This window comes from Lactuca virosa, chromosome 3 (assembly GCF_052849685.1).
Source record: "Lactuca virosa cultivar CGN04683 chromosome 3, Lactuca_virosa_CGN04683_v6, whole genome shotgun sequence".
NCBI lineage: Eukaryota > Viridiplantae > Streptophyta > Magnoliopsida > Asterales > Asteraceae > Lactuca > Lactuca virosa.
The window spans coordinates 163,002,251-163,016,818 of record NC_136428.1 but is presented as its reverse complement, the minus strand read 5'-3'; the positions used below and the strand labels follow the sequence as shown (position 1 = coordinate 163,016,818).

The 14,568-nt window shown below is 29.3% G+C and overlaps 1 protein-coding gene across 1 annotated transcript; it reads left to right on the top strand.

Annotated features, from left to right (window-relative positions):
- The first annotated feature begins 1,589 nt into the window (after window positions 1–1,589).
- LOC145166765 (GATA transcription factor 5-like) lies at window positions 1,590–3,071 on the top strand. The gene is made up of 3 exons (XM_079085807.1): window positions 1,590–1,764; window positions 1,840–2,157; window positions 2,242–3,071. The coding sequence occupies exons 2-3, from the start codon at window positions 1,855–1,857 to the stop codon at window positions 2,905–2,907; spliced, it is 969 nt and encodes a 322-aa protein (XP_078941933.1). The 5' UTR covers window positions 1,590–1,764; window positions 1,840–1,854; the 3' UTR covers window positions 2,908–3,071.
- The last annotated feature ends 11,497 nt before the right edge of the window (window positions 3,072–14,568 follow it).

Sequence of the window (14,568 nt, the reverse complement as noted above, 5' to 3'; positions counted from 1 at the left end):
AAAATTTGGTATAAAGGACATTCATTTCAATGGTAGATGACTTTTAATAATATATCTTCTATAATCGAATTATTCACATAATGATTTTTAATTACCATTTAAGAGTTTTATACTTAATGGTACTTATGACACTAATTGATTAATCTTGGTATATATATAGTTCACATTGGTAGATTATTTTGGTAGGATTTATAATTTTTTGGGTGATTGTATGGTAGATTGGAAGCTTCAAACAAAATGATTTATGTGAAGAAAACAATTTTTTTTTCAAGGTCTATTTTTATATTATGTATGTTCGTCTTTCGAACAAAAACATTGATTTGTTTTATTTAACATTTTAACATTATTTTTCTTTTACATGTAATATTGTCTTATATATGAAAAAAATAAGCGGAAGATGATTTTCTTCATTGTATGACAACTAACCGATGATGAACAGATCCGAGCACAATAACTGAAGACTATTTCATTATGTTTGGAAAATAACTTAAGATGATTTCTTTCTCTTTTCCAAAAATATCAAGACAAGAAGCAAAATAGGTAAGGAAGACTTAGTGAAGATGGGTTATCTAAGTTATTGGTGACTAAAATGTTTTCTTGTGTACATATATATATATATATATATATATATATATATATATATATATATATATATATATATATATATATACACACACATATATATAGCATATTTTTATATCATATTTTTATTATTATTTTGAGCTATTATAATTGTATATAAAGATTAGACTTATGCATGTTATTATTTAAATATTTACACATTCAAGAGTTTTTAACATATGGTTATTAATATGTAATGTCTTTTTATTTTCCTCTTATCTATACACATTATAACTATATTAGTAGTATACAAGTAAGTTGTGATAGAAAAAATCATGTGTTAGAAGAGATTTGTGATTTTAAATATGAAGTGTCGAAAAAATGAGTTTTATCGCATCAATGGTTATTACAACATGATTTGTTTTAGGGGATAATAATGTTTATGTATACCAAATGTATGTTGATTTTTATATATTTTTGTATGATTTATAATGGTTTAATAAGTGTTGTTGATATAAATTTTATAGTAGATGTTGTAGAGGTTTTATATAATTAAAAGTTGTAGTTTTTTTCCATAGTATTTGTTATTCGTTATATTAGATATTAGCATGCAATTTTATACAATCTACTCAACTTAATACATTTGATATAAAATTTACACAACTTAAAACGGTTTATAAAATTATCAATTTATAGTAGAATAACCAATGACATAAAACCATGATTGTTCATAAAACGAACATGGTAACTGTATGTTTTGTTTTGCTACTAACATTGATTTTTTATATATAAATAATAAATTAAAGTTTGTTAAAAGTTATTATTTTCATATATAAATAATAAATTAAAGTTTGTTAAAAGTTATTATTTTAATTAAATGTTTAAATGCTGGCCTAGTTTGGTGATATTGTTATGCATTGTCCTTAATTTTTACATCCATAGATTCAAAAGGTGCCAAACAAGAAGCATACCGGTTTTTAAATTTGAAGTTAAAAGAGGTTCACAAAATAAATACACTCGACGAGATACTTTTGTGAAGCACTAACACTTGAAAAGCACTTCTCTCTCTCTCTCTCTCTCTCTCTCTCTCTCTCTCTCACATTCAATGCTTTACCAAACACACCACGACACTACTACTACTACTCATATCTTCTTTTTCTTAACATCTTCAATTATTCTCCTCTCTTTTCCTGCAATTCGCCGGTAATTTCTCTTCTCCTTAAACCCTCTCTCTCTCTATCTCTCTCTCTCTCGTTAATTGAAGGTTTTTATGTTTAGGTTCAACAAGAAGTTATGGAGTGTGTAGAAGGGGCTTTGAAAAGCAGTTTTATTGCTGTTAAACCAAACAACCACCACCACCCACAGTCCTTTTCCGACGATTTCTGCGCTATAACTGGTGTCCCCGGCGACGACTTCTTCGTTGATGGCCTTCTTGACTTCTCCGACGACGGTGACTTCGAGGAAGAAAACGATGATACCCATGTTCTCCTTCTCGACAACAAAAACGACAAACCACTTTCCATTTCTCCGGTCAAAAAAGCCGATATCGGCCATACCCATGCTTTCTCTATCCCGGAGAGCGACCTTTGCCTTCCGGTAACAATTTCAAGAAATTCAAAACCATTTTCTTTCCTTAAAAGAAGAATATTTGTTTAAAAATTTGATTTTTTGCTTTTACAGGTGGATGACGTGGCAGACCTTGAATGGGTTTCTCATTTCGTTGACGACTCATTCTCCGGCGGCTACTCTTTAACGTGCCCCGCCGGGAAGTTTCCAGAGAAGAAGTCGGAGCCGGAAACGGAAACTTTCATAACCGTAAACGTAAACGTAAAACCTTCCTTCACGACTCCGGTTCTTACAAAAGCAAGGAGCAAACGAACTCGAACCGGCGGCCGGGTTTGGTCACTCGGGTCGACGCCGTTGACTGATTCGTCGACTTCAAGTTCCTCCTCTTCATCATGTACTTCAAACCCTTGGCTCTTTTTCCACGACTCCGCTCAAACCGCCGAGTCAATTTTCGGGAAACCGCCGGTGAAGAGACAGAAGAAGAGGAAAACCCATCCACCGGCGGCGGACGCCGGTGGTGGTTCACAGCCTAGGCGTTGCAGTCATTGCCTCGTACAGAAAACCCCACAGTGGAGAGCCGGTCCGCTAGGCGCCAAAACACTTTGTAATGCATGTGGGGTCCGTTACAAATCCGGTCGACTTTTGCCGGAATATAGACCGGCGTGTAGTCCAACTTTCTCCAGCGAAGTCCACTCTAACAACCACCGGAAAGTTTTGGAAATGCGGCAGAAGAAGGAGTCCGCCGAGCCCGGTTTACCTTTTCCGGTTCAGAGTTTTTGAAGCAGGAATGTTAGCTAGTTAGGAAACAGAAAAAGGAAATTAGAATTTGTATGAACCGGGTTTAGTTAGTCACCCGGTTTGGTACGTTAGGTTTTCTAGTAACCGATTAGTAAGAGACTTTAATGTAACTTTTAATTTATTAAAGTTGTATTTGTTCTTCTTAACTTGTATTTCTTTTCCTTCACTCGAAATATCACGTTGATAAAACCATAAAATTTTATATCTAAAAAAGAAAAATGGTAAACTGCCCATTTGAACCCTTAAAGATCAATTGCGGAACACTAGTAATATTTTGGATCTGCATCCAAGGTTTCGTGTGTGAAACTTACTTCTCGACCATCTGGAGGTATAAATGATAAAACTGCACTGTCTGAACGGTTCATATCAACCCATTTCAAGACCCACATGAAATGTAATTGCGAAAAAGTATGGATATTTTCTATGTGCAATGATGTTTGAACTTTGAATCTTTTGTATGAAATTTCAATAGTTATTATAGGCTATATCTAAATGATATGAAATTTTTTGTATATTCTCCAATATTTGATTTTTCTTTTTCTATTATATATATATATATATATATATATATATATATATATATATATATATATATATATATTCTAACTTGTATGTTTCAAAATACCTCTAAATGTCTTTACATATTTGTTATGAAAATAACACTACAAACTATATTAATGTTGTAACATATATATGTAAAGTATTTGTTTCTATTAAATATGTTAATGTATTTTAATTTTCAAACAAATCGAGACATAAACATAAATTCAATATATATGATTAATTAATATTAAAATAATATATCATATAATGTTATAAATAACGGTTATTAAATTCTTCATTTAAGCATATATTGAAATTAATTAAAAATGCTAAAACTTAGATTTGAAAAACCTAATATTATATGCATTAAAGTTTACCCAACTAATATATAAAAAAGAATAATATAACGGAGGAGGGAGTCATTCCCTCCCAACCCACTGAACCCACTGTCGCATCACTTTTTCTCTTTTATTTTTCTTCATCTTTACCAACCCACGACACACGGAAACCCTATCTTTTTGAACCCACTCAACACATTCAATTAAAAAAAAATACAAAAGAATCAAGGTAAAATCTTAATTAGCAATAGAGTTACCGCCGGTATCACTCCCGCTGATTGGTTTCACTAACTCACTTCATCATCTTTCTCTACTTTCTCTCTCTCATTTTCTCTTTTACCATGTGTTTTAAAACTTGTACCTTGGTTGTTTTGTATTTTTTTAATTGAGTGGGTTGAAAAAGATAGAATTTCCGTGTGTTGTGGGTTGAGAAAAATAAAGAAAAAAAAGAGACAAAAATTGATGTGACAGTGGGTTGAGAGGGAATGACTCCCTCCTCCCTAATACAAAATTTGGTGTTCGGTTAATAAAATTATACGAAAGTAGTATAAGAAATAGTTAGAGTTCATAAAAACTAATACAACCAATAAACGGTATGAATCAGACACGAAATAGACGAGTTTTAAAGAGATTTTCAATCATTTTTATATAAATACAACTCAACACAATAAGTTTCCAATGTCTAACTCACAAATCTGCTAACTCGACACGAACCTAAAATGAAATAAACGAGTTTTGATTAAATATTTCAATCTGTTTAACTAAATAGATTTTAAACAACATAATACGAAAATTAAATGATTAAGGTTATAATCAATATTTTTCAACTCAAACGTGGATCTTTACAACACAAATTTTTTACCCCATTTACAGATAATGTTGGGCCGTAGATAGTAAAATTTAATATTTTTTAAAAACTGAGGGTAAAAACAGTAATACTGAAAACTAATGGGTGAATTTTATAAAAATTGTAAAACCGTGAAGCCGTTGAAAAGCGGAAAATTTATGAGTTTGGGTGGTGAGGATAATGTTAATGCAGGGGGAGGCGTAAGATGTTGGTTTCCATATTAGATCTGAACCGTTGATTTAACAATCGGACGGTTGAAAATGGTTAAGGTGGGGAAGAGGTTTGGACGTCATGAGAATTGGAAGGGGGGTATCTTTCACACGGCACGAGAAGATTTAAAAAGAAGGAGGTGGGGCCCATTGGGTTTTGTTGGATAGGCGGATTGTACAGTACAACTTTCTGCTACTTTGGTTCTTTCTTCACTTTAAACTTAGGGTACAAATCACAACTTTAAACTTGAATACAAATCACACGATAACATCTTTTTTCTCCTTTCCTTTTTTCTTTATAATTTTTAAGGATTATTTGTGCATATAAATCTCTTAAAAAGAAAAGAAATACAATCATCCACTTACATATAGGATTGAGTGAACTTTTAGTTAAATTTTACAAAGAATAATAATGGACGAATATGCGTTGCGCATGTTAAATTATACGGTTAAAATTTTTACAAATACATGTTATTGAAAATGATTATATTATTGATAATAGTTATGAAATAATTATTATTTTGCTAAATTGATATATAAAAGTATAATTATTTTGAACAATATGATATAATAAAGATCTATTCAAAAGTTGGGTAATTATTATTCTATACAATATTTTTATTTATTATTATTATTCTAATACTTTCATTTATTATTATTATTAAAAAAACCATTTATTTATACTAAAAAGTTGTGAAAGACTAAAATATAAATTAAAAGTTTTAATTTGCAATTATAATATATTAATTAATCAATTTAAAATAATTACTAAAAAATATTTGAAAAGTTATAGGGCTTCAGTTCATAAGTCCTATATACATTTTAAGAGTTATTTTATTTTTTTATTTTTTAGTTTTATATTTAATATCAAATTCCAAACATAACATTAAAAAAAAGTCCTATATCACTAATTTTTGGCGTAAACAACAAATTACAATCAAATTTCTCATGAAAATCCAAAACCGTATTACCTATAATTTCCTTCTTGGCATACATACAATCATATTAAAAAATTATTATTAAGAATAATCCAACAAATAAATATCTTTATTTAATTTTTAGTTCAATATTGCTAAATGTTGCAAGAAAATGTGACATAAGCCCGCCCGTTGGAGAAGTGCATGACTACAAAGGTATTTTTCTACTAACTTTGTAAAACGAATCCTTCTACTTCTACTTAATTAAAAATATTGTCCCTAACTTGTATAATAATCTCTACACTTCAACTTTCATGGAAAAATTTGGACTGAATAAAATAATATCCTCAACAGAATAAAAATAACCATCCATTTCTCCGGTAATCTACTCATTCAAGTAAACAAAATAATAAAAAAACAAATAAATGAAAGAAAATTTCGCTAGAAAACTTTGATAAAATACTATGTTACGGTTGTTTCCTCGATATATAACATCAATATGATTTTGTTTCCTCGATAAAAATATAATTTTGAAAACGTGAAAAAAATAATAATAGCCTTTTGTTTCCTCGATATATAACATCAATACGAGAACATACGATGCAACTTGTTTATTAGTTATATGCATAACAATTATAAAACAACTTAACTTGGCATATGGATTTGTGCAAACTATATATACTTGCGAATCCCCGGGCGTTGCGCGAGAATAAAATTATATAATTAAAATAATAATTTTTACCAAATTATTATTTAATATTTCTACTTTGAAACAAAATGTTAGTAGTAAAACAAACATATAGTTAACATATTAGTTTTATTAAACATTATAGTTTAATTTTTAAGTCATTGTACTATATACAATCATTTGATAATTTTATAAACCGTTTAAAATTGTGTAAATTATATATCAAATGAATGATTATATAACGGGTAACAAAACGTATGAACAAAAATATGAACTGCAACTTTTAGTAACATAAAAATAGAAAAACATATATTATAACATTTGTATTAAAAAAGATATATATACAACGAATAATAAAAAATATAAAAAATAAACACTATAACTTTTAATAACATAAAAACACTAAAACATCTATTATAACATTTATATTAACTCTTTATATTTAAATCACAAATTTCTTCAAATACATTAATGTTTTTAATGAGCAAAACTTTACAACCTTATAAAAGAAAGGAAAATAAAAAGTTATTAGTGATTACTAATTAATAATCATAAGTTAAAAACTCTTGAGTTGTAACTAATAAATATACATAAATTAGAAAACTCTTGAGTTGTAGTGTGAGTTTCAAATGAATGTTGTACTTGGAAATGTATATTTATTATTATTATTATTATTATTATTATTATTATTATATTCCTCTAAATAATTGATTTTGATGCATCATTTTAATCCCTTCAATTATTAAATATAAAGATACTTAATTATAAATTTATAACATACATAGGTGCATATACATGTTAAACAAATCACATATAATATATATATTTTTTCATAAATGACATATGTAATTCTTGTCGTAGTAATATGGATAAATTATTTTCATATGAAGAACATATCATGATAAGTCTATCATAATTACATATCAAATGTTCAAAATTATGTTATCTTTTAAATATTGTCTTTTAAATATGTTGTGTAGGATAAGCCAACATAAAACATAATCAAAATAGAAAAACTACAATAAAATAAATAAGAGCATTCGGTGGTTGAATATATAAATAAAAATGTTACATAAACATACATTTAAATCAAAAGAAAAAACTAATATTCGTCAACTTTGCTCAAACAAAAAAACCTATATCCATTTTATGAATCTTCTTTCTTCATTTAACACCATTCAACCATAGAAACTTGATGACAATTCTTCACTAACCTGCAATCAAAATATTTTTCTTGAAAAAGAAGAATCAGAAAGATATGCCAAGCAAAACATTAATGTTTGGAGAGTCACATTCAAGATTTAGTAATACACACAAATCACATATAAAGATTAAATGAGAAGCTGAATATAAAGAAAGAATAGAAAAGCTTCATTTGTTTTGGTTGAAAGAAAAAATCATATTACAATTACCATCGATGCGACATAACCCATTTCTTCAAATCATCATATTTGGATCGTGAATGCTTCAACTATATGAAAACTTTTGAATCACAATATCTTCAACCAAATGACGACTTTTTGTAAGAAAAATGTACTAATATAACTACATATATAATAAGAGAATGCAAAAAAATTATTGGAAATTTATAAATACTATAAATGGTTTTAATTAAGGAATATAAAAAGTTATGTAGGTTTCAAATCAATATGGTTTGAGAAAACAAAATATCTCTAAACATATGATTTTGAATGGTATGGTTTGAGAAAACAATATATCTCTAAACATATGATTTTGAATGGTCTTATTTATATTACTGGAAAAAAAAATATAACACGATCAAATTATGAGTAAAAAATGATACATTCATCCACAACCTTGACTTGTAGAGCTCTTTTAGGGACTCCATCACTGCAAATACGTTCTAAAAGAATTGTGTCTATTGAAAATTTTTCTTTTCATTTTCTTATGACATCCTTCTTACATGTAAGATTTTATATAACACAAAAGACACAAAAGATTGACCTTTGTATAGTAAACTTTTCACTAAATGCTAATTAAACATAATATAAGTTATAAAACTTTTGAGTGCTAAATCATAATTAAGAAAACTTTTGAGTTGCATTAGTTAAAAAAAGGAGTTTTAAATGAATGTGGTTTGAGGAAGTTAAAAAATGGGGTTTCAAATGCATGAGATTCAAGAAAAAATGCTAGCTTTATAAATATGTATAATATCTTAATATTAATCAATTAGTGTCATAAATATATTTAAATAAGCTAAAAGAGTTTCGCATGGTTGGTGTTAATTAAATGAAAATGAATACTTATGATGGTTTAAATGAATTTGATGCAAATATATATGCTTCTATTATACACATATATCCTAATACTAATTAATTTGTGTCATAATTAGAATTACATATCATAAGTCAAATTTTTTTGAATGTTTATTGTTAACTAAGTGAAAATGAATAGTAATAGAGGTTTTTATATATATATATATATATATATATATATATATATGTATATATATATATATATATTGTGTTAGGTTAAAATGTGGATGACATCTAATGTGCGGATGCGTATAGACAATGTTATTTTATGAAAATGACTTAGTGAATAGGTTGTTTAATAATGTGAACACGTTCAATCTCACATAAACATCTTTATTATCATGCATTCTCAGCAATCCTATTCATTTTTGTTCTCACACGTCGTTTTTCACCAATTCTCATTCTTACATAATATGATTTTCAAGAACACATTCTGACAGAATAATAATAATAATAATAAAAGTCCATAATACTCTTATAGACGGTTTAATTAGTGAAAATGTGTGATAATGATAAGAGTTATGTGAGGTTGAACGTATTCACATTACCAAACAACACAATTCTCTTATTCATTCTCATTGAATTGCACTGTCTACACATTCGCATAATAGATTTCTATCCACATATGAACGTAACTCTCTCTCTCTCTCTCTCTCTCTCTCCCTCTCTCTCTCTCTCTCTCTCTATATATATATATATATATATATATATATATATATATATGTATATATATATGGGATAATGACTTAAAAGGGTAAATATATTTTTTGATTTGTGTATATTTGATCACTGAGTTTTTTTCCTCCACATTTTCCCCTTCAACTTTTTTACTAGTACACATTCAGTCCTTATGACTGGCTAGTTTAGGTAAGCCGAAAAAAAATGACTTAATAGGGTAATATATTTCTCACTTTGTACACATTTAGTCCTTAATATTTTTGTGCACATTTAGTCCTTCATATTTGTTTTTGCAAAATAAGTCCTTGTTGTTTTTGTACACATTCAATACTTATGAACGACTTCTTTAGGTTTTTATCACGACATCATACATGAGACAATCGTTAATGATGTGTTTGGGGTTATTTAAGCTTATGCCACCGTGACCTCGATTTCTTGGTGCTTAGGTCTTGTCTTCTAAACGATGTAACTTCTTCATACATTTTCGGACTTTAATGATTTGTATATCCACGCGTTCGTATTTCAGTCTACTACAATTTGTTTAGAGTACTTCTGTTAAAAAGTAATATATTTTTACTTGCATTCTTTATATACATGCGTTCTTTATGAATATATGTATGAATATTTTTTTTAAATCGTAAGTAAAAATATAATACTTTTTAATGGGAATAATCTAAGCTACTTGGTTGCTTAGGTCTTATGGTTTGACTTAGGTCTTGTATTCTAAACATCGTAACTTCTTCATATGATCTCAGATTTTAACGACCTTTATATCCACACGTTCGTATTTGAGTGTACTACAACTTTTGTTTAGATAACTCCACTTAAAAAGTAATATATTTTTACTTATGATTTTTATCTACATGCGTTCTTTATGAACGTATGTACGAACAATTTTTTTTAATAAAATCGCAAGTAAAATATATTATTTTTTAACGGGAGTAATCTAAATGAAAATTTTAGTAGACTCAAATACAAACGGGTGGATATAAAGATCGATGAGATCCGAGATCGTATGAAGAAGTTACGATGTTCGGAAGACAAGACCTAAGCATTAAGCAATCGAGGCCATAAACATAAACAACCCCAAACATCTTATTAATGATTGTCCTATGTAAGATGCAGTGAGAAAAACTTAAAGAAATCATTCGTAAGTACTGAATGTATACAAAAAACAACAAGATATGGACGAAAAAAAACACAGTGGCCAAATGTGTACAAATCGAAAAGTATATTACCCTTTTAAGTCATTATCCATATATATATATATATATATATATATATATATATATATATATATATATATATATATATATATATATATATATATATATATATATAATACCAATATCAAAGTTATTATAGGTTTCCACTTTCAATATAGAGTTAATGTCATAAAAACCCTTACGTTTTCAGGTTTTTGTCGGTTTTGCCAATTGTTGGATTTTATGTCCGTTTTTGCGCTCACATTTTCCAAAAAAATATTCGGTTTTACTCTTTTACCGGTGATTACATGTGCTTGCTTGTTATTTTTTTGGTGCATATTTCAACATAATGCGGTTGTGTTGAGGCCGAACTATTTTGTGTTGTAAGCCAAAAGACCCGGGAGAAATCCAGTCTTATGCTGTAGGCCTGGGGACAATCCAGTCTTATGCTGTGTGCCCGGTATGCATGTATTGTATATGTATTGTTATGTGTGGGTATTTTGGGGAAACTTACTAAGCTTTGGCTTACAGTTTATGGATTTCAATGTTTTCAGGTACTTCAAATGATCGAGGCAAGACGAAGGCGTAATCGTACACATCCTCCCGTTGATTTATGTCTTGAGAGAATATTTTGATACTCTTATTTTTATGGATTTGTTTTAAAAACAATGTATGTCTTTCTTATGGATTTATGAAAATGTCTTTTAAAAATAAAAATTTTGTCATGGTTTTTGGGATGTTACAACGGGAACTTTAATGGAGTTCTTGAACATTTTATATATCATAACAACATAGTCATAAACACTTATAATGGATTATGTGGTAACAATAATAAGGATTAAACTCAACTATGAAATCAACCACATCGAACTGATAACTTAAATCCATCCTTGAAATCAACTACATGGATTTGATAACTTAATTTTGTGTATAAAATCAACATCTCAATACGATTGATAAATATGGACAAACAAGAATAAAACAATGACTGATTAGCACTCAAAAAATATTGAAGGAATTTGAAATACCAAAGGAAAATCGAACCAAACAAATAGCAACACCAAATGGGTTTCCTCCATAAATGGTGTTTATAGGTAAACTAGTACCCCTGCGATGACAGCCTAATGGTTGAGGAGTAGAATTCTACACATGAGGTCCAGTGTTCAACTCCTGGCACACCCAAAATATTGCTAGTGTTCAAAGATTGACCTCCCAAATGGACCTTGGGGAGGGTTGATATGTGGTACGCAGATCGTGCAATTTACTATTTTTTGTGTAGGTAAATTGGTGATGTTTGCAGGTCAAGAGGCTATATTTAAATTTGTGGGTTCACAGGTAATATGCAATTGGAATGTATAGCCATGATTAGAAAAACAAAAGCATCATTGATGAGGAGCTAGTTATGAGGGCATGATGGAAGGTGATGGTTTTATGGATCGTAGTGGTTGTCGATTACAAAAATAAGAGAAAGGAATGAAAGAAGGGGGTTGTCTGCGAATGTACAATTTAGATAATAGAGGTAGAGGAAGGGGTGTTGAATGTGTTTATCGTCGGTGGGTTTCTCATCAAAATGGAGGAAGAGAAACACAAGTTAATGGGAGGAAGGGGGCAAGGGGAAGAGAATGTGTGGGATAAGGTTAGGGCCTTAAGTGGTATGATTGTTGTTTATTTTATTTATTTTCCTTTTCTAAATTTAAATTAAATAATGAAAAGATAAAAAAATTTTAAAATGAAAAAAAGTTGTCTAATATAGCTTAGAGACCAACCATATAAGTTTTAAAAACCATAATGACTATGTTCATAAAAAAAACATTTGGTTGAGACTGAAATTATGACCTTTAACAAAACTACATGGAACATATTTATGTAATTTTGTCATTATTTTATGTTCTTCAAGTTAATGTGGTTATTTTAATAAATACCATTTATTTATAATAATAAAATTATTGTAATTGAATAATGGATTAAATGTTTATCAAAGGAGAATTCTTCATGCACCTCAAAACCGATTCGCAAATTGTTTGATACACCCTATGAGTTGATTTTTTTTTCTGTTTTTTAGTTGTTTTTTTTTGTTATTTATTACTTTTTATATTTTTATTAAATTTATATTATTATTATTATTATTATTATTATTATTATTATTAAAAATATTTTTTATCTTTTATTTCGTTCAAACTATTTTTTTGCTATTTTTTTCATTCAGATTATAAGTGTGTTATTTTTTCCTTCGGACTATCCTTATATTATACTTTTGTAGTACTTATTATATATAAACTATTTATATTATTTTCTTAGAATTATTTTATTTTCAGAGTATATTACTGAGATTGTGTTTCCTCCTTTTTTTTAGTTTGGACCACCAATGTGGTTTTTTTATATGATTTTTGTACCCATTATACATGAAAAATACTATATTATCATTGTCTATATTTTTTTTTTAAAAGTTAATTGTTTATTTTCTAAAATTATTTTCATCATCATCCTCGTCAAAATTAAAAATCAAAAGAAAAATCCGAGTGAAAAAATGAGGACATTAATAACCCATGGTTGAATGTACGCATTAACTATGTTATTTTTTCTCATTTGGACTATCACTGTGTTATTTTTTCATTCGGACTATCCTTGTATTATTCTTTTGTAACAATTTATGTAGCCATTATTTATGTACCCCTCAAATTATTAGTGCATCCTTTATTTCAGCCGACTGAGAAAGATGGACGCGAGAAAAGATAAAAAGAAATGATGTAACATCTATGTCACAATATGGTTGAAAGGGAATGATTTCCTCCACCCTACTGGTGTACAAAGTCTGACCTTTTGCTTGTGACATATATGTATCTTTTGAAAAAAATATATTTGAATTCAAATGCGTGTAATAAAGACAAAACTGCACGAATGGTCATTGTAGTTAGCTAAAAATTGCCACTTTTGTAACATTTGGATCTTCGAGGTACTCAATTTCAAGTATTTTACATTTTGAAGTGGGTCACGACGTGAGTTATGCCCGTCACGTCCTGAGGAAGCTTTGGCTCGTGAATACGCATTTCTTAGGGTGTCACGACGTGAGGAACTTTTGCTGGCCAAAAACCATAATTTTTCGGGTATTTAAAGGAATGAGGAGGCTAGGGTTTCTCATCCTCATCCTCCCTCACTCTCTAACCTCAATAAACCCTAATCATAACCCTTTTAGTGATTCTAAGCCATGATTGGTACATTTGCTAGCATGACGAAGAAGAGAAGAAGGAAAATAAGTGTCCTAGTGGTGGAATCTCCCTCTCCGCGATCTAGCCACCCTCTACGCCCTGCGTACACGACGTGTACGCCCCGCGTACTCGATGAATCACAACAACACTTCAATTTCATTTGTCCTTAACTCATTCGTTCTAAGTCCGTTTTCGACGATCTTTATATCCACAGAAAGGTGACGAGAAACCCTACACTTCTATTAACTCACCCTCGCCTTAAGACTCCCCAAAAAAACCCAAAATTCAAAAAGGCCCGAACTGCCAAATTACGATTATACCATTGGGCTCCGAAACACAATCGAACACTCGTATCTCTTAATCTATAATACCCACATCCAAAAAGGGCTAATTCTCTCTTCCCCCAAGTCCCGAAGCCTTTATGATAACTAATGATCGGGACCACTAATGATCGGGTCACGGTCCCGAATAATGAAGCGATTCGAAACCGAATGTTACAGGGCAAATGGTGGGTTTTAAGTTTTACCGGAGATGAATGTAAAATGGCAAAGGGGAAGGGATAAAGGTGTGGGTCCCTCATATTTAATTATTAACTTTTTTATTAATAATTACTGGAATTAAAATAAAAAGATAAAAAATATTAATAAAGGCAAAATAGTCTTTTTAAGGGTGGTAGGGACCAAACGTGCAACAAAAACACATAATAGGGATCGTCCGAGTTAAAAAAAGTTGTTTG